The following is a 19,627-nucleotide window of genomic DNA, read 5'->3' on the forward strand; positions in this document are numbered from 1 at the left end:
CATCACACACGTATGCGCGCACCTTTGTAGAGCGGGGCCTTGGATGATTTTATGCTGGGTATGCTGGGTACCTTATACTATAAACGTAAGATTGTACATACTTCCTTCCACATTTCCATACCCTACTTACCTTACATGCCCTACATTAGGTATGTAGGCAGGTACATGGGCGAGTAAGCATTGAAGTTAAGGAACAACCCTCTGCCCGCTCTGTCTCTTTTTACATACCTACCTTGAACCTTGCCTTCTAGGTACCTCCATCTTTAGCCATCCATCCATACGATTTACACCGCGCAATCCCGTGGGAGCAGAGCCCAATCTTTCCCGTCCGCATCTACCATACATCTACTCAATTTCCCCTCAACCCACAATCATCTTGTCGGGTCACATCGTTACAATAAAAAAAAGAAGAAAAAAACTTTCGGATTTGACCACATTCTTATCGCCATGTCTGCCGCACAAGTGGCTGAAAGTGTTGTTCAGATGGATACCAAAACAAATCAAGAGCCTCATCCTAAAGCGCCGCCTCGCAAGCGGAGAAGAATTGTCATCAGCTGTACCGAATGTCATAGGAGAAAGCAGAAGGTGATTACCACCCTCCCTTATCCCTTGTCGGCCTAACAATCAAACACCGCCTAAACTGTTAACGCCGTTTTCTAGTGCGACCGGAAGATGCCATGTACGAATTGCATGTCGCGAAACAAGGCAACAGTCTGTCGGTACGAAACCGGCACGCCGCATATTAAGTCTGATCGAAAAGGCCCTTCTCAAATTACTCACGACCGCCCATCCGAATCGCTCGAGAGTATATCGGTGCCCGTCAAGACAGCAGACTTTGGGTACTCCTCTAACAGCGTATCGACTCTTGGGATATTGCGCAAAATCGAAAGTAATGGGGAGCCATTGGCGGGAATGCCGTCGGAGAGGTTTGAGGGCGATAATTATGGCATGCGCGAACGATATAAGACGTTGATCCGCCTGCTACCGGCCAGGACTTACGTTGAAAAGCTAGCAGCCATATACTTCAGAGATATCAATTGGCAGTACTTCAGCATTGATGAGCCTGTCTTTTACCAGTTGATGGAGAGATGGTATAGCGTGCCGTTCAGTGTCCTGTCGACATCAGGCTTGCAAGCCTTGGATCCGATTCTAAGAGCCTTCCCGGCCCTTATCTTCCAAATGCTGGCCTCTTCTCTCCTATATCTTCCCGAAGGTATGGAAGAGACGTTTGAGCTGTTAAAGTATACAAGCAACATGACCTTCGACGATTTAGCATTTGAGTATAGTGAATCGGGTATTTCTATTTTATCACTCCTCGGGAAACGTCAAATGTCTATTATGACTGTATTAGCTGGTTGGGTGAGGGCCGCCTTTCTCAAGTATACCGGTATGGTCACTGAAGCTGTAAGTTCCTAATTTCATATAAAATTGCCTAATCATTCTAATGTCTTGGTAGTGGCATCAAGTGGGGACATGTATTCGAGATGCACAAGAGATTGGCCTGCATCGAGACCAGATGGATCCTCAACCAACGCCAGACGACTCTACCGAAGAGGCTTTAGAAAAGATGTGGGATGCTCAAAGCCGCCGGAGAGTCTGGATGACTTTACTCGGCTGGGATTTACACACCGGTGCCGTTCTGGGCAGACCTACCAGTGTGGATTACCGCCTTATGAATCGAAGTCTTCCTATAGACTCGATTATCCCCAAGGATACGAGAAAGTCTCCCATAATATTGCGCGGCGAGAATGACCCACCTACGCCTTTAACACGAGCGATATGGTCATGGGAGGTTATGCGACCACTACGGGATATTCTAGACCTAGAGAAAGAAGGCCCGTTTCCAAAGGATTTCTCCAGGGTCGAAAAGATCCACCAAGAACTGCTAGAACTTTATACCCGCACCCCGCCACCCTTCCGCATGGAGAACCCGGACACCCGATTTGACAATCTTCCGGAGTGTTGGTGGCTACCGTACGTGCGGCCGACTTTACCCCAGCTCATATCTTTCAACATCATGGCCTTACACCGTCCGTACGTTTTCACACGACCAAACAGTCGTCACGAAGCACTCAAGGCAAGTCTAGATATGCTGGAAGCGCAGAAGATTTATTTTGCTCTTTTGAAGCCGCAACAGCATAAGACTTTCACACTCTTTTTTGGTACCTTCGACGCTGTTATTATGATAGCATCCATTTATATTTTGTTTCCGAAGGAGCATCAAGCAATGTTGCCGGGGGCGCGACAACATTTCGAATGGGCAATTGAACGTTTCGAGAAGATGGCTACTCGAAATCGGCTTGCCCAGGCCGCCTTAAGTGTATTGCGTGCTATTTACATTCGTTTTAAGAAGGCTGTGGGTTTCGGATTGTCAGTCAAGACAACTAGCGAAGCAGGTGGTAGTTCTACGAGCATTAGTGGAACATCGAGTAGCTCTTCCCATATGCATACGCCTAACTCGATATCAGAGCCCTCGTCTCAGAACACGAGTAGTGCGTCAAATACCAGTACTACTGTAGCACAACCGTCGGCGGGGGAGCGGGACGGAAGTATTAGCTCCAGCGCCGGCCTAACGCCCCCGTCTGGGACTTCGGACAATATCTTCGCGAACGTGGAATGGACGTTGCCAACTAATTTTGACTTCAGCGCGATCATGCCGATGTATCCCATGGGGGACATTGCCTATAACGATTTAACAGCCGTCCGGAGTAGCGATGGACCGCCAACGACCTGGCCGGAAAGTTTCCCTGGGACGACAAACAGTGCTAGCATCGCGCCTACCTTAGCAGATGGTCCCGTAGGAGAAGGGCAAGCAGCATGGCAATTCGGTGGTGAATTTGGAAACGACACATTGTGGAATATACTAAACCAATTTCCTACTTACTGAAAACGAGCTGATTGATATGCGACGTTGTGGATGAAACGATGAAATACGACATGAACGGAGACCCCGAACAAAGCTAGGCGTTTTCTTGTATGCAGACGAAATGGGTTCCGGGTTTATGATATCCTTCAATCTTGCGGTGATTCAAATAAGATAAAGAAGAAGACTTTTAGTTTGGTTTTGTGCCAAAAAACAAAACAAAAAAATGATATTAAGAGTGTGTCCTTTCCTACAAGGGAGCCGCCCAGGCTCCCAAGCCGATCCCTTTATAATGTTGCAACTTTTAAGTCCGAAATATTGGTGGCGCGGCCGATGGAGTAAGTATTTTCTTAAGGCCGATGGCGGCTTTAAGGGTTCGCGCGAGGTCCCCCTATACGTTAAACGAGCCGTGCTACTCTCTCTCTCTCTGCAGCCGTAAGGGGTTTATATGTTTCTGTAACCGCACCGGACTGACTACCTTGTTAGTTGGTTATCAGTGTCTCGGGTTTATCACGCAGGTTTGGTACGTGATACGACCGGATGAATCAATCAGTGATGGCTTCGCTTTTTTGAGTCTCGCGAACGGGCCGTGAGGCAAAATACCTACGTCAGGTAAGGTATATCTACCTTAGGTAGGTAGGTATGCGTAGACGTGGTATCGAGGAGAGGACATTGTGGGATCGTGGGACAGTATATTTTTATGTTTGTGCTTCGGATCGGTGGTCTGTTGGGTTTGGGTTTGGGTAGGACTTGATTTTGTATTGTAACGCATGTCTAGGTTCAGGTAGGTACCTACGTATGCTGTCGTTGAAGCAGAATATGGTAAACGCATTGTCTTGCCTCGCTTGTTCGGGTCTCGTACTTCGGATCGTATCGCATTGCATCGCTGGGACCTGCCTTCCGGGCTTTATCTCTTTTTCCCGCGGGCGTTACTCTCTCCCCCCCCTTCGTGCTCCGACGTGCTCCAACGTTAGCTGCCGGGTAACGACGTACTGTAACCGCCTCATATTCAGGTCAGCTTAGGCTAGGTTAGGTTAGGTAGACATACAGTTGTCGACCCCCTTGCCGCTGTAATCGCCGCACTAAGATCACCCGCATACATACACACCTTAGGTACCTAATATTAGGTACCTACCTACCTACGTTACGGAACCGATGGTTTACGTTCCTATTCGACGACGGCGGCGGCGGGAGTGGGCTGGACATGGGAGATGGGGACCGAGCGTTTCTGGTCCACGGAGATAGGCGAGGAAGGAGTGGATCGTGAGCCGGGGGGGAGGAGAGGAGGGGAGGGGATATTCTGTGCCGTAGGTACCTTTGTATGTATGCGTATGTGATATGTGAGAGAAAGTGCCTAGAGGTAGGGTGTTGTGTAATATATACAAAGCTTTGCTGCTATCGTGGCTGGCTGGCTGGCTAGATCCATTGTCTATTACTAACTGGCACTGTTACGATAGGCCGCTGCGCTGTATATGTGTCGCGGGGAAAGACGGGCGGTTACCGTGTATATATCCTGGCATAAGTCCGGGGGGCACATGGCGAGGCCAGCTCAGCTTACGGGAAGAAGAAGAAGAAGAGAAGAGGAGAGGAATGTTGATGGGTATCGAAATGGGATGTGTCCTGCTTTTTATATGATAGCTCGTCGGCCGTGCGTAACCATACTTCTGTTGTAGCGAGCACTTACTCGATTTCTCCATCAAGAATACCTACCTAAACTAATGGATTTCTTCATGTCCATCAAGTGTAGTATACTAAACTTACCTACTATTATCATTGGATATAATCATCTACCTGAAGAATGGGCTACACATATTATGGCATTTAACCGCTTTAGCCGTGTTTATGGGCATATACGATGACTAGAAGACTATTAAAGATCTGGCTTATCACCGGAGAAAGCAAAAAAAGCCGCAGTAACAATAGCTTTCTCTTGTTGTGTGCCAGTGTATTGGCGGTGTGGTCTACGTGAGGTGGAAGACAACACTGAGTTTACTATAGGATCTCTGCACGGGATAATCTAACACATCTATTCTAAAATATACCTACGTAAGGATAAATAATTGAAGCAACATGAGTAAGTCCTTTATTGATATCGTTACTGTTAGTAAGTAAAATCTCCGTGGTCTACGAAAGATTGACAGTTCGAGAGGCATTAGATTACCTAAGGCTTTTCAACATAAATCTTGGATAAAGTGTACTTCGGTTATGCATAAGGTAGTCGTAGCAAGCTTGTTTGCCCGGTCTCATATGTACTCATATGTACGCTAAAACTTTTGTGATGATTCTAGACGTTGCACTAGTCAAAGTCATACATTGCTCAAGAACCTTGAAAAGCAGTGTGTATCATTATAACCATTGATGTCAAAGGAGTCACTTTGATTAGGTACCTCGTAGTTTTCGTTGCTTTGCCTGAGAATGAGAACATATAAGTGATGAGAAACGGGTGTGGAAGCTGAATCAAGAAAAGTGGAAGCATAAAAAGAAGATGCATAAGATTCAACGGTTAGAACATCGGAGGTGGTGGGCATGCATAAGTGTTTAGTGTACTATACCTGGCCGTAGGGCTGTTAGCTCATAGATGACGGGAGAGATCATAAGGCACAGAAAAGACGCTAAGCCAATCATAGCTGTCAGAACTCCATTACCCCAGACTGTTCGGGTCCCTGCATAGGCGGCAGATCTGAAGATCCACGTTATTTTGATGGCCTACTAAGGTATGTTAGGTACCTAGGTAGTTACCTGTTATATGTATCTTAAACTTCATTATTTCTTGGAAATCATCTATGTTAATAGCTTCATTAATCTTCACACTGGTTTCTTGCAAGGAATTTTAGGTTACAGCTCTTCTCTTAAGCTAATAAAAAGCTGGCAAATTCACTCAACCAGAGATGTATGGATGTTTCTCAGGTCACTTGCTGCATGTATCATGTATCTTTAAAACCCTAGTGCATCCTGTCGTGATTGCCTTAGGTTAGGTACTTACACTTGACCGGTTGGCTCTTGCCCCATTTACATAGTGTTATTTGGAAGCCACGCCAACTTTATGACTCGCAACTTCCTTCAGCAAACGACAATTCTTTTAACATAAAAGCATAAAAACATAACAAATCTCCCATATTCTTCTCCTTCGGCAATTTATTTTTTAAGGCCCTCAACATCTTTCTACTAGTTTACCTATACCTTGGTACCTCCTAACCTAAGGTATTTGACCTAGGAGGTGGCTATCATAGTAAACACAGGAATCTTGCAACAACAACTTATATCAAACTTATACCAAGTATTTTTAAGCCTCTCTGTTTACCTAGGCTAGGTACTTTAGGTGCTTTGCTTCGGGCTTTGGAAAAATGAGCCAAAACGACCCTATCAAATACGACCCCTCGAGGCCGGACAAACTCAGGGCTTTCGCTGACCGCTACCATGAGTCTTGTCAACATCACGCGAGTGATGAACTCCTGATCAGGGTACTTATCTAGCATCCCCGACCGGGAACTAAACAAGACACCATCATTTACTAACTTGCCATACATAGGACCTCATTCTGTATATTGATAGTGTTGAGTCGCATTTCCAACACGAAGTCAATGTTTTGGAAAAGAAACTTAGAGATCTGCAGCTGGACCTCGATAGCTCAGAGAGAACCCGAAGAGATATTCAGGCAAAGCTTAATGTTTTGGAAACTAAATTGGGTTACGCTCCGGTATTTTGCATGCTTTTTTTCTTGCTTATCTTGAAGAGCAATAGTAACTAAGTTTCAATTTAGGATCACAACCCTTATATTGTCGTTCTCATCGATGGCGATGGACTAATCGTAAGCGTTTACTTCCATACAACATCTTCCAAGTAATTCACTAACATTCTTTCAACTCAAGTTTAAGAATAGCTCCGTCAATAAGGGTGTCGAAGGTGGAAAGAAGGCAGCTGATGAGCTAATCAAAGCTATAAATGAAAGGTTAAGCCTTACCCTTACCGAAACTACTTCGGTTACAGTCTTTGTTACCATTTATGCCGACGTTATTGGCTTGGGAAAAGCTATGATACGCGATGGTTGTCTTTCTGACAGCAATACTTTGCACGACTTCGTGATAGGCTTCAACCAGGCCAACGTATCCTCCACCTTCGTAGACGTTCGGCTTGGTAAGGAGCTGGCTGATGCGAAGATCCTAGGTACGTCCACTTGATCGTTACCAACTTGCTATTTATTCCTTGAAGAAAAGGCCTTTGTCTAAACTATTAATAGATTCTCTTAAATTCCATCTGCGAAACTTCAACTGTAAGAAAGCCGTTCTGGGCATCTCTCACGACGCTGACTATGCCCCGATTTTGGCAAAAATGATCACCGACGATACCAAGGACCGTATAACCATTCTTGAGGGGACCCCGACTGTTCCAGAACTTGTCGCTCTGGGGCTCCACACCTTCAATATCCCAAGGCTTTTCCGACACGAGAAGTTATCAGTCAAGCCACAGAACATAACAAGCCAAAGTCCTCCTATCCCATCCAATGCCGCATCGTGGGCGTCTGTAGCTCGGACACCGGCCAGCCCGCTCCCTAAAATTACTCTACCTATTCCTCTTAAAACCACAGCACCACCATCGCGAGCAAACCAGCAACCCCCAGTGCCATGGAACCCCGGACCCCGAGGTTTAGATCCAGTTATCCGAGTTGATCGGGCCGTCATGGATCGCCTTAGAAAGAGGAGGGATACGGATAGGTTATGTAACAACCACTTTCTTCGAGGCCCTTGCACCAGGGGTAAGGAATGCCATTTTACGCATGACTATAACCCCACGAATGAGGAGAAGAAAGTCATCGCACTCTTTTCCCGCTCAAACCCCTGCGCTTTGGGGCAGAACTGCACAATCTCTGATTGTATTTACGGTCACCATGTAAGTTCATTTCGGGGTTAGGCTGTGCGGATAAGAGCTAAGTATCTAGTGTCCCTTCGTGAAAGATGGCGTGTGCGTACACCCGCATTGCAAATTCCGTTTAAATGAGCATCCTCCTGGAACGGCGTTCAGAGGTCCGAGACCGAAGAACGAAGTTAAGGACATCATCTTTGACGACGAATACGAAGATCAGAACTTGTAGCCATATGGCTTGCGGCTCTGCCTTCTCGTCTGTCCCTAACATGTTGGGAGGCTGTCCCATTTATGCGCTCATACCTCGAGAACTGACAAGAAGAAAGAATGAGGAAAAGAAAGCAATCAAGTTTTACTTCAGATAAAAGGGCATTTCGAAATTTATCACTCAACTGTTTGGTTCAGAACTCGAAAGGGCTCGGTGAAAAGCTATGCTGAGATAGTTCCGAACAGACGAAGAGGGAAATACCTGCCGAGATACTTCATCGGTAGGGTTAGCTTTGCATGAAGTACGGATTCCGCCGAGACCACTGTAAAATGACGGACTTTTCACAAATAAGTGAATAGTCTTTGGCGGGTTGATCTCTTGCGATACGCTGCCTTGGTTACGGACTTGGTTTACGGCATAGTAATGTGACAGGGTACCATTTCTGATAAAACGTTGGCCTATGGTGAAATGATATCTGCTTGGATGTCTTTACCGAGAAAAGAAAGTTCTATAGTCGTTTAGGGATACGTATCTACCCGGATAGGTTTTGTCGTGTATGAATTGAAAATTAAATATACCAGTGGCCACTACTCATTATGGTGTCTTATGGGACTAGTATTTACCTAGGTACCTATCTACCTCCCTAAGGTACCTACCTAAGGTAGCTATCTCGGTAAGTGCTCAGAGGACTTGTTCGGTCTGTCAGGTGGGCGGTTTGGAGTAGCAATCTATAGAAACAGCTATGCCATTCACATGTAAGTCGACGGGCTGCTTGATCTTCGTGTTTCGTCTGTTGTTCCGATTCGTGGAACTTTATATATGCTAATTATGGTTAAGGGGTATCTAGGAGGTAGGTACTTAATCTAATCCCAATCCTGAAAAGGTACATGAGAAGAAAAAAGGGGAAATATACACATATCATGCTGGGCCTATATGTGTACACATTGCTATCCTACACGCCTAAAAGCTTTGACAAGCTCCCCCCCCTCCCTTCCCTTTTCCTTTGGCTCCAATTATCAGTTCCGCGGCGGAAAAGGGAGAGCGTCTAGGGATATGAGCAGTGCCCGCGTAACAACACTCAAGTGGCATTGTAGCCGCCTCTTTAGCCGAGACACACGGGATGACGATCGCAAAGCTTGTATAAACGGCAATTTAGTCGGGGGTGCTTAACATGTTTTTGTCCCCCGGCACTCTATGTACTTCATACAAGTACTTTCCCTTTAGGGAATCGTCTCTTTCTCGTTCTCACCGCTGGATAGACGTTATTGTTACTTTACCCCATCTCCATCTGACGACAAATATGCCCCCTATCCTGGTGACGGTAGACGCTGCAGATCTAGGGGCAATTTACTGGATGCGGGGAAGTGAACCGAGAAAAGCTTGTTGATCGTGGCTTTCGTCACGACGGGGAAGAATTGCCGGCTCTTATATATATACTGCTGTCTGCCGTGTATTGGAAAGGCAATGAAATTATGTTAACTTCGAGTAGACCGTTCTCCCCCCTTCCTTGATTAAGAGACAATGTTGTTCGGTGCTGTCATCTCGACGGGCCTTATGTCCAGTGCGGCCATAGCGGCCTCGCTTACCCAGGTTCCGAACTACAACAACAATGCGACGTCCAAAGCACAGATGTGAGAAAATGACTCTCTTCGCTTCTTACTCGGTACTGATAGATAGACAGGTACGTGTACAAACCGGATAACGTAGTCGAGAATCCACCATTAGTGGTTGTCATCCACTCGTGTCAGTCCTCGGCGCAGGCGTATTTCCAGAACAGCGCGATTCCGTGGCGCCAGGGTTCAGACAAAAAGGGTTATATCACAGTTTGGCCGTCTTCGCCTAACAGTGGTACCTGTTGGGACGTGTCATCCAAGAGATCTCTGACGCATCTAGGCGGTGGTGACTCCCAAGCCATCGCAAATATGATCCTATATGCCATCTCTGAGTATAAGGTTGACCCTGAACGGGTCTACGTCACCGGCGGAAGCAGCGGTGCTATGATGTCAAATGTACTTGCTGCCACGTACCCGGAGCTCATCAAAGCCGTATCTCTGTACAGTGGTGTAGCTGCCGGCTGCTTTGTTAGCTCGTCTGGTGGCGTTGACCAATGGAACAATAGCTGCAGCGGCGGACAATCACGGGCTACCCCCGAAAAGTGGAAGCAGGTAGTGTTGGATATGTATCCCGGATACGAAGGACCGAGGCCTAAGATGCAGATCTGGCACGGTAGTGCCGACAGCACGTTGGCGCCGCAGAACTACCAGGAGGAAATCAAGCAATGGACTGCTGTCTTCAACGTGAGCCAGGAACCTACGAGCTCTGTGCAGAACAACCCCAAACAAGGATACACGACAAATAATTTCGGCGAGTTTGTTCAAGGCATTTACGCACAAGGCGTAGGCCACAGTGTACCGTCCAACCTGACAGCTAGTGAGATATGGTTCGGCTTGTGATGTGGTAGGAGCACCGGGTATTGTTACTGTCGACGTTAGCATGTATTTTGTGAGGTGGGGCGAAGCTCTTGTTGCACATACAAATCAAATATCTTGGCTCAATCGCATAGGAGTGCTTTAAGGTAGCCTCCAACATCAGGTATCATTTTGAGCATAATCAAAAATTCCCCTTTTCACTCGACTTCCATGTGTTAGATTGCATTTTCCCCAGCCTAGGTTCATCATATATTTGCCATTTTGTTCCTAGTGTCGAAACCCGTATTCTATCGAGGTATGGTTGAATTCAGTCTTTCCATTCAGATGATATTGAAGTCATCGAGATTTTTGACTATGATGAATTAGACATTAATTCCGCAACTGAACTAGCGAGTTCAGGACACGGATCTAGATATTTCGGTATAGCGGTAACGTTTGTGGTGATTGGAATTGGCATAGCCGATTTTATCACCCACTTCCCCCCGGAAATATCGATTTCGGAGCCCTGATTATCTACTAGTCTGAGATCGGTTATTAGCCTGGGATCTCTGTCTTGTTCGTATCGATCCATCTCAGCAGGCGTCCAATTTCGATTGTTGATAATTAACTGCGCGGTTTCGACTTTGTCTTCTGTTCTGAGAACCATCTGAGGTACGCGTAATAAGTGCTCCCATTCTTTGCCAACGGATTTGCAGATATGTACTATTTCTCTATTTGCAATACCTTCCATCCACCACACATATTTAGGTATTTTAGAGAAACATAAATAATGAGCTAAGAGGACTAGGGCTCGAGGTCGATGCTCCCTAGCAAGTGGGATAAATTCCTTTGGAACGAATGCTATCAAGAACCAAAGTTAGCAAACAACGCTTCAGCGACCTAAATGACTACGGTTTTGTGTTGGGCGTAAAATATTCCTTCCTGTGGATACATACTGAGGAAAGTGACGATGCGAAGATCGAGGATAGGACTGAAGCCATGCTCCCTAACCTCTTGGTAAAGCGAGCCCAGGTATTTGAGCATGTCATAATATGTTTGCTGATGTTCATCGTCTGCGTCACCAGGCTTGATGGAGGCCACCATGAACAATAAGTTGTTTGGTATGTATGAGGCGGCCTTCTCCAAATCTACTGGTGGTCGGTAGAATAGCATCGCCATCCCCGAGTCTTGGAGGACCCGCGGTGTCACGATTTCAAAAATGAGGCTGATTCCCCGCCAGACATGCATCCAGTCAGCCACATATAGCGGCTTCGCATCTGGTTCCCGGAACGGATGACTGCTCACAGCCACCATTAAAAGCGAGCATGCTATTAGAGCGGGGAAGTCTGGCGGGTTTGCTGCTTCAATAGCCTTTCGGTAGCCCTCAAAGGCCCTGCTGCAATAAGCTGCTGTACGATGGAGTGGGACGGGCTGGTTCATTGTTCGGAGATGCAGTGACGAAACTGCCATCAAACAGTCCATAAGAAAGGGAGACTGGAAAGCATGTTGGACAACTTTGACCTGTAAGACATGGTCCACCGCTGGGGAACGACCGGTCTGAATTGAGAAGAACTGATACGCTCGGGTGGTATAGAACCACAGCATTTTCATGTCTAAGGCGTCAGTCATCATAGATGGCCGATACATGGGTTCGGAAACAACCACGGTACCGGCATCGCTTTCAAAAGAGGATTGAGAGGAGGATCTAGGTGAAAAAGAAGATGATGATTTAGAGGTGGGAGTAGGCCTGGTGATTAAGGTTGCAGGTTGAACCGTCGAGGTGGTCGGATATATGCATTTCTCTTTTCGAAGCCTACATGCTTTGCATGTCGGTCTGATCTCGTCGCACTTAGACTACGTATTAGTGTTTCAAGACTTTTATTTTATATGTGGTACTCTATTACCTTTACTTTTCTCCTTTTGCACTGTTGGCATCCAGCTCGAGATTTCTTATGAGGCCGTTTTGTATGGTAAGGCCTATTAGAATCAGGGCTGTCCCCCGAAGGCTTACTACTATATGAGTCGATCTCAGGAGCAGATTCAAGATGTGACAGGCTGACATCGTCGACGGCGAAGCTTATACCTAGCTCGGCGTTTAGGCCAGCATCGGTATCTGGACTCTCAGCGTCTACTCCGTCCATTTTTTCGTCTGATGATTCGATTTGCGCCAAAGTCAGCTCAACATGATTATCAGATAGTTAATAAAGCGTTCTTTTTTTTTTCTAGTATGCGTGTAACCGTATTGGTGTTTATAGAAGCGCCTTATTCTCAAGCTTGCAGAAAATACGCGGGGGGAAGATGTACTTGGGAAAAAGCAATAAATCATGTACGGAGGACTTACAAAAAAGATGGTGGAGAAAGGTCGCGTAATTAACTGGGCTTTACTACCTGTATGTACATAGGTAAGATCCCCTATCACTTTCCCTAGTTTGGTGTGGCAGTGGCTACTGCTTATTACTTACATTGGCGTATAGGTAAGGTAGGAGGTATGTTTCTACTTACGGAGATTGCAAGTTGCAAATACTGACTATAAGATTCTTACAAATCTTGATTGAGCGCAGGTCCTACCTTTCACACTGAGTGAGCGCATAAAATAAACTCGTATTAAGGAAACAGGGCTGACCAGGAAGTAGAGGATTAGTCAACTTCTACGTAAGCCAAACAGGAACCCCCTTGGTAGGCGCACGGATGATGTCCAGTTACACAAATATGTACCTAGGTAGCTAGTCTTGTATAACATCTCTGTACCCCTCTATTCTATCTACTATACATTAGGTACCTAGGTTAGATAGGTATGGCTTACATAGGTAGTATATTCCGTTGTAGTACATACCTAATATACGTATCGCATGGCACAATCTATTTTTAATTAAAATCGGGTTGTGAATCTAAATGGTACGAGATATATTGACGGTCAATTAAATGATAGAAAACTGACGTTATCGAGAACGATATACGTAATAAGGGAGGTACCTAGACTAGTAGAATTCCATTTGATGTTGGTGTTGGTGTTGGTGTTGGTGTTGGACCCTGTTATTAGATACCCAAGCCAGTGTATTGGAACCTACTATGAGATAGATACCTAGCCTCAGCCATGGCTACCATGCTGCCATGCTGACAGGCCATCCCCGGATGCAGCCTTGGCGCGCTAAAACTCAATCTTCCCCATCTTCTACTACCTAGGTACCTTTTTTACGTGTACCACTTTAGGAGGTACTTCGTACATCCAAACTAACATACACACTACACTTATACCGATGCGACGAGAGACGCGTCTATAAAAGTGCAACTAAGAAAAAAATAAAGAATGCCGAGCATCTTCGAGCTCCCCGACGATCTCCTCGCGTCCCTCCTCGAGAGCTTCCCCTGTCGCGATGCCCAGATCAGAGCCCTAGCAACGCTGCTCTACCCCCGGGCCGCGCCATGCCGTAACATCGTCATCCACGGCACGGAGGCCACGGGCAAAAGCGCTGTTACCGCGCGTCTTCTCGAAGCCCTATCTTCACCTGCTGCTGCTTCTGCTTCTGCTACCGGCGATGCCCCCCCCCTTCTCAGCTACGCCATCGTGAAGTCGGTCGAATGCGTCACAGCTCGGCATCTGTACGAGCGGGTCGTCGGGCAGGTAGCCAACGCCCTGCGGTGGGAGGAGGAGAGGGAGAAGGAGGGCAGGGGAGCGCTCGGCCGTTGCGAGACGGTTGCCGCTCTAACGGTGGAGCTTACGAGGATGCTGAAATACGACCAGCCTCGTGAGAGAGACTCGAGGTTCGTGTTGGTATTCGACGACATCGACCGCCAGAGGGAGGCGCCGCCAACCTTATTACCGGCTTTGGCCAGGCTCTCCGAGATTGTACGCTCACCTCCTGTATTCACAGATCTGCACCTCTACCTACCTACCTACCTAGGAGGTACCTAAGCTAACAAAACTCCTCTCGCCAGATCCCCAACCTAACAACGATATTCATCCTCACCGCCCCGTCCCCGTCCCTCCTCCGCCTCTCCTCCGCCCCGCAGCTCTACTTCCCGCCCTACACGAAACCCGAGTACGTAACGATCCTCTCGCGCCCGCCCTACGCCCCCCGGCCCTCCCTCCCGAACACCACCCCCCAGGAGACAGCCGACCTCTGGGCCCGCTTCGCCGCCGCCGTCCACGACGCCCTCGCCAAGCCCGCCTCCCGCTCCCTCCCCGGCCTCGCCCGCGCCTGCGCCGCCCTCTGGCCCAGGTTCACCGCCCCCGTCGCCGCGGGCACCCACCGCGCCCGCGAGTTCACGAAGCTGCTCGTCGCCGCGCGCGCCTACTTCCAGGACGAATCCGTTCTCGAACCCGGCATCACGCTCGCCAACAAGGGGCCCGTGTCTGCCGTCGCTAAGGCGGGGGAGAAAGAAGCACGCAGCAGTAACAGCAGTAGCAAAGACCTAGCCGTCCTCCTCCCCCCCACAGCCCGCCTCCTCCTCATCGCCGCGTACCTCGCCTCGCACAACGCGCCGCGCCACGACCAGACCATCTTCAGCACCTGGCACTCGGGACGGAGGCGGCGGGGGGGCGGCGGTATGGGTGTGGCGCACCACATTACCAAGAAAGCAAAACACAGGAAGATCGCCCGCAAGTTGTTAGGCCCCGGCGCTTTTGTGCTGGAGCGCATGGTTGCCATCTACGCCGCGACGCGCCGGGAGTGGCTCAGCGACGATAACGACGCCGGTGATGGCCAACAACCCACTGTGGACGGAGACGTCGGCATGGCCATTGCGACGCTGGCGAGCTTGCGCCTGCTTGTTCGTGTCGGGGGGGCCGGCGGAGCGGGGGATACGATGGATCGCGGTGGGAAGTGGAGGGTAGGAGTTGGGTGGGAAGTCATACGGGGCGTTGGGCGGAGTATGGGGGTTGAAGTTGAGGAGTGGCTCGTCGAATAGGTGCCTACCTGATAAGAGTAGCGGACGAGAGAGGTCTACGATCAGAAGATTTGACCAAGTCGGAATATTATACGCGTCGCGATACCCATGTGTTGTATGTTATATACAGTATTGCGGCTCTTTCGAAATAATAGTAATTTTCATCTAACTACAGTATATGGCTATGGCTATGGCTATGATGTATCAATCGAGAATTTAAATATCCTCCTCACTATATGTCGTCTCAATAACTTGATAACAATGCTGCGCTTCCACTCAAACTACTAGTTCGCTTCGCTTTTATAACCATATCCTAAATACTGACTTCACGTTCCCTTCTATTCAAGAATCCTCCAAAGCTAGGACCTATTATGCTAATTAGCTTCCACCCTATCTTCATTTGTGCCAATGCTTATATAGGGAGGTGACTTACCAGAGCGGTGCGACTGGGAATGTATATATGAGTCCAATTCGGGCGGCCATTCCACTCCATCGGGGTAGTGAAGAACCGGGCATTGTGGTCATTCCGCTCGAAGCCGCCGACCTCCTTGGTATCCGTGTCGAGTACAATCTTGTATGTACCCGGAACATCTATACCGATTCTATAGTCGGCAAAGCTCTGGGTGGGGTGGAAGTTGAAGATAAAAACGCAGCCGGCACGCTCAAATACAATGACCTTATCACTCTCGTTCTTAAGGCTGATGTACGCCTGCGGTGCGTGTAGCCACCCGTAATGATCCTCCGTCAAGTTCATCTGACGATCAAACTCATTGAGGGCCTTGTAACGGAGAAGATGGTCTTCGGTCAGATTAAGTTGGCGCCGCGCGTACCAGAATGAGTTCTGGTTACCTTCACGAGGGAAGTCGAGCCATTCTGGGTGACCAAATTCATTGCCCTCAAAGTTAAGGTAACCCTCACCGCCCAAGCCATGAGTTAACAGTCTGATCATCTTATGTAACGCCATGCCCCGGGAGATGACAGGAGTCAGAGGCGAGAGCGTTGACATGTTAGTGTACAACTCCGCGTCGCAAAGATGCATCATTAAGGTCTTGTCGCCCACGAGACTAGGAGATGGTTAGGGGTTAGCAAACTATTTCTTGTTAAGAGGATATCCCTACTTACGCTTGATCATGACTTTCACAATAGGCGATGGTCTTCTCGCCATGTCTTCTGTTAGTTAGAGTCCAGCAGATGTTGGATATGTCCCAGTCTTCGTCCTTCTTCTCTTTTAGGATCTTGATCCACATATCTGGGATAGCCATCGCTAATCGGTAGTCGAACCCGACGCCACCGAGCGACAACGGCAAGCAAAGAGCTGGCATGCCAGAGACGTCTTCTGCAATAGTAATGGTCTCAGGGTAAAGGTCGTGAAGCATCTCATTCGCAATCATTAGATAGACCACGGCTTCCTCGTCAACGTCGGGGCCAAAATACTCATGATATCCACCAGAGAATCCCCTGTAAATCAGTTGTCAGTATTGAATGGTTATGATAGTCATGTCGAGTACAATCTTACGTTCCAATACCATGGTGATGGTATAACATGCTCGTGACTCCGTCAAAACGGAAACCATCGAACTGGTATTCGTCCATCCAAAATCTCAGATTACTGAGCAGGAATCTCAAGACCTCATGACTGCCATAGTTGAAAAGCCTTGAATCCCACAGCTCATGTCTACCCTTCCCACCTTCATGGAAGTAAAGGTGATCTGAGCCGTCAAATTCGTTCAGGCCATCAAGCACGTTCTTGGAAGCGTGGCTGTGCACGACGTCAAGAAGGACAACTAAGCCGAGGCCGTGGGCGGTATCGAGCAGTTCCTTGAGATCCTCGGGCGTGCCATACCGACTGCTAGCAGCGAAGAAGTTGTTTACCTGGTAGCCAAAGCTAGCATAATAGGCATGCTCCATGATGGCCATGAGTTGGATAACGTTGTATCCCAAACTTTTTATTCTGGGAAGCATGTTCTTGGTGAACTCTTTGAAAGTCGTGACTCGCTGCTCGGGCGAGGAGATACCAACATGCGCTTCGTAAACGCGAGCACTCAACGGCCTCTTCGGCCTCGGATTCTTAAATACATACTTCTCAGACTCGGGAGGATTCCAGAAGCGAGCATCGTAAGCGGGCGAGACGGAGAGATCCTGAGTGACATATTTAATCCAAGCCGGCAGTCGATCAATTCGCTCGTGGGAGGGGGTTGTCATGGATATCTATTGCTCATCTTTAGTAAGTATAGTAGAGTTATGGCACCTGAATAAAAGCTTGTATACCTTTATCTTGGAGTTGTGTGGGATAGCTGGTTGTCCGTCCACGGCTGGTACGGTGATTTCCCATACTCCAAAATTGTTCTTCTTCATGGGGTGGGAGCCTCTGTTCCATCCGTCTAACAAATTCAGTTAGTGTCGACAGTTTACAATATAGTCTAGTTGGGATGATACTCACTGAAGTCTCCAATCAAGAAAGCTTCAATGGCGTTGGGCGCCCATTCTCGATATATGATATTGTTATCCTTGTCAACATTGAAGCCAAAGATCTCGGTACCCTAGATTCGAGGGAGAGAAAGGTGCATATTAATTCTGAGTTCCGAAAGAGGGTTGGTGCCCAATGTTGCAGGAAAATAAATCAACTCACCTTTGAGAACTTGTTAAGGCCGCCCTCGGTTTCGTCAATCTTTTTGATCCATTCTTGAGCTTTTGCGTATCTTCGCTTGAAAGCATCCTTGAAGGGTTCTAGCCAAGGATCCAACTGGATAACACCTATGAATCATGCTCGTTAACTTGAGATCTTATAGAAGTGATAGGAAATAGGATTAGGAAGAAGTCGAAGTCGCACCAGTGCCGTCGTTGGCTATTCCTGGGGCAGCGCCAGAGCCGATGGTATTGGCAGAATTATCGGCAACGGCAACAGCAGCCATCTTTGCCTCTTTACTTGTGTCTGTGTTTGTGTCCGTTGTTGTGTCTGTTGTTGTGTCCTTGTTTGGTTCTAAATCTGTCTTTTCTGACCGTAACTTGAACTTGGATTTTTTCTTAAGAAACGGAAAGATAGATTTGAATTTAAACTTGGAGAACATAGAGAAGGTGCGAAATTAGTAAAGCTGTGAAGGTCAGTCGAGGTTAGGGTGGTATATTAAGCTCCCCGCTAAACGCTAAACGCTAAATCTGGGAGCTATGATGAAAGGGAGCTAGGTTAGGAGGTAGGAGGTACCTTAGGTAGTGTGGTACATTGAGGTCGGGTAAGTTGTGTGCTTGCTTGATGAGACGCGAGAAAGGTTTTTTTTTTCTTGTCTTCTTTTTCTTGTGGGAAAGTCTCGGTCGTACTTGTTTCTTTATATTGTTTGTTCTTATCTATTCCTCTCTAGTATAATTAGAATAATGAAATAGTACCTAATGAATAGTACAAATAGTACAAATTATATAAATACTACCTAAGAGGCCCAAACAGAAGGGCTCAATTTAAAATTCCCAACCCGCTCGTATCATTTTAATACCTAATGTAATTGTTGTCGCAAAATTTCTTCTCGAGGTGAGGAGAAAAAAAGAAGCTAGAGGCCAAAAAATCATGTCGAATGACGTCGAGGCACATCGAGGGACATCGAGGGGCCAACTTGGACACCAGTAGATAACCTGTACCACATCAGTTGTGGATATATCTCTGTTATATGGACCCATCAGTCCATGTCTAGAACTTCCAGCTCTCCGCTTTTCTTTTCTGCCCAGTTTACAAGATAACAGACAATTGGCATTTTTAATATAAATGAGGTAGTATGTTAGGCTGAAAATATGGGCTACGTCAAAAAATGAGGCGTCAAGATTATGCCAACCACGTCTATCGAATAAAAGTCTATTTTAAAAAATTGATAGGTGTTTACAAATGGCTCAGTTTGATTCTTCTAAAAGACTTCCATTAAAAGAAGAGATTAGGTATGGAATTTAATAAATTGGAAGCTCTTGCGGGGCATTACTCGCATAGAGGTGATGTAAAACACCAAAGCTCTAAGCTGGGCATCCGCTCTTAGGAGGTACCTAAGACTTGTACCCGGATGGAGAACCTTAGGTGTTCCCCCGCCAAAATGGAGCCCCGCATTACCTAATTGCGTCCTTTCAAGACAAGGTACCTAAAGTTGGATCATCCCTACGAGATCTCGGTTTAATACATACCTACACGTCCGATAAAGGAGCATCAACGTCTTTTGCCAGTACCTACCATTACCTAAGATTACCTACCTATAGGTACTGGCAGGAAAGAGTGAGACTTAATAATCTCTAAGCAACATTGAAAACACAACACTCGATATTTTGTTCTTGCAAGGTAAATCAGTACCTATAGCGATAAATACACGTGATAGTCAAGTCAATCCTACTTCCATTCTATTAGCTTGGAATATTCGGAACATAGCAGCCTAT

At 47.2% G+C, this 19,627-nt stretch overlaps 6 protein-coding genes across 6 annotated transcripts; 4 read left to right on the forward strand and 2 right to left on the reverse strand.

Annotated features, from left to right (window-relative positions):
* The first annotated feature begins 302 nt into the window (after positions 1–302).
* Positions 303–3,055, forward strand: F4812DRAFT_187177 (uncharacterized protein). Its single transcript, XM_047930081.1, has 3 exons — positions 303–585; positions 661–1,404; positions 1,457–3,055. The coding sequence occupies exons 1-3, from the start codon at positions 448–450 to the stop codon at positions 2,885–2,887; spliced, it is 2,313 nt and encodes a 770-aa protein (XP_047793946.1). The 5' UTR covers positions 303–447; the 3' UTR covers positions 2,888–3,055.
* A 2,823-nt stretch (positions 3,056–5,878) lies between these two features.
* Positions 5,879–8,512, forward strand: F4812DRAFT_414934 (uncharacterized protein). Its single transcript, XM_047932927.1, has 6 exons — positions 5,879–6,324; positions 6,393–6,560; positions 6,624–6,671; positions 6,733–7,027; positions 7,101–7,750; positions 7,800–8,512. Exons 1-6 carry the CDS (start codon positions 6,208–6,210, stop codon positions 7,950–7,952), a joined length of 1,431 nt encoding a protein of 476 aa, XP_047793947.1. The 5' UTR covers positions 5,879–6,207; the 3' UTR covers positions 7,953–8,512.
* Positions 8,513–9,452: 940 nt separating this feature from the next.
* On the forward strand, positions 9,453–10,384 carry F4812DRAFT_449605 (carbohydrate esterase family 1 protein; the record flags this gene model as incomplete). Its single annotated transcript, XM_047935992.1, has 2 exons — positions 9,453–9,562; positions 9,613–10,384. 2 exons carry the CDS (start codon positions 9,453–9,455, stop codon positions 10,382–10,384), a joined length of 882 nt encoding a protein of 293 aa, XP_047793948.1.
* Positions 10,385–10,548: 164 nt separating this feature from the next.
* F4812DRAFT_187298 (uncharacterized protein) lies at positions 10,549–12,908 on the reverse strand. The gene is made up of 3 exons (XM_047930083.1): positions 12,244–12,908; positions 11,296–12,187; positions 10,549–11,200 (listed from the first exon to the last, which is right to left on the reverse strand). Exons 1-3 carry the CDS (start codon positions 12,478–12,480, stop codon positions 10,713–10,715), a joined length of 1,617 nt encoding a protein of 538 aa, XP_047793949.1. The 5' UTR covers positions 12,481–12,908; the 3' UTR covers positions 10,549–10,712.
* Positions 12,909–13,646: 738 nt separating this feature from the next.
* On the forward strand, positions 13,647–15,247 carry F4812DRAFT_455742 (origin recognition complex subunit 5 C-terminus-domain-containing protein; the record flags this gene model as incomplete). Its single annotated transcript, XM_047936874.1, has 2 exons — positions 13,647–14,186; positions 14,276–15,247. 2 exons carry the CDS (start codon positions 13,647–13,649, stop codon positions 15,245–15,247), a joined length of 1,512 nt encoding a protein of 503 aa, XP_047793950.1.
* A 391-nt stretch (positions 15,248–15,638) lies between these two features.
* F4812DRAFT_449606 (carbohydrate-binding module family 48) lies at positions 15,639–18,138 on the reverse strand (the record flags this gene model as incomplete). The annotated part of the gene is made up of 7 exons (XM_047935993.1): positions 15,639–16,290; positions 16,349–16,684; positions 16,743–17,434; positions 17,495–17,607; positions 17,667–17,766; positions 17,856–17,980; positions 18,057–18,138. The coding sequence occupies 7 exons, from the start codon at positions 18,136–18,138 to the stop codon at positions 15,639–15,641; spliced, it is 2,100 nt and encodes a 699-aa protein (XP_047793951.1).
* Between the last annotated feature and the right edge of the window lie 1,489 nt (positions 18,139–19,627).

This window comes from Daldinia caldariorum (assembly GCF_022478825.1).
Source record: "Daldinia caldariorum strain CBS 122874 unplaced genomic scaffold F4812scaffold_2, whole genome shotgun sequence".
NCBI classification, from domain to species: domain Eukaryota; kingdom Fungi; phylum Ascomycota; class Sordariomycetes; order Xylariales; family Hypoxylaceae; genus Daldinia; species Daldinia caldariorum.

Bases quoted from the DNA above. Each gene is read 5' to 3' on its own strand.
- F4812DRAFT_187298 (XM_047930083.1), bottom strand. From the start codon at position 12,480: ATGGACGGAGTAGACGCTGAGAGTCCAGATACCGATGCTGGCCTAAAC. The intron at 12,188-12,243 runs GTAATAGAGTAC...ACGTAGTCTAAG, and splicing joins GCAAAAGGAGAAAAGTAAAG to TGCGACGAGATCAGACCGAC. The intron at 11,201-11,295 runs GTATGTATCCAC...GGTTCTTGATAG, and splicing joins TCGCATCGTCACTTTCCTCA to CATTCGTTCCAAAGGAATTT.
- F4812DRAFT_187177 (XM_047930081.1), top strand. From the start codon at position 448: ATGTCTGCCGCACAAGTGGCTGAAAGTGTTGTTCAGATGGATACCAAA. The intron at 586-660 runs GTGATTACCACC...GCCGTTTTCTAG, and splicing joins GTCATAGGAGAAAGCAGAAG to TGCGACCGGAAGATGCCATG. The intron at 1,405-1,456 runs GTAAGTTCCTAA...ATGTCTTGGTAG, and splicing joins CCGGTATGGTCACTGAAGCT to TGGCATCAAGTGGGGACATG.
- F4812DRAFT_414934 (XM_047932927.1), top strand. From the start codon at position 6,208: ATGAGCCAAAACGACCCTATCAAATACGACCCCTCGAGGCCGGACAAA. The intron at 6,561-6,623 runs GTATTTTGCATG...GTTTCAATTTAG, and splicing joins CTAAATTGGGTTACGCTCCG to GATCACAACCCTTATATTGT. The intron at 6,672-6,732 runs GTAAGCGTTTAC...TTTCAACTCAAG, and splicing joins TCGATGGCGATGGACTAATC to TTTAAGAATAGCTCCGTCAA.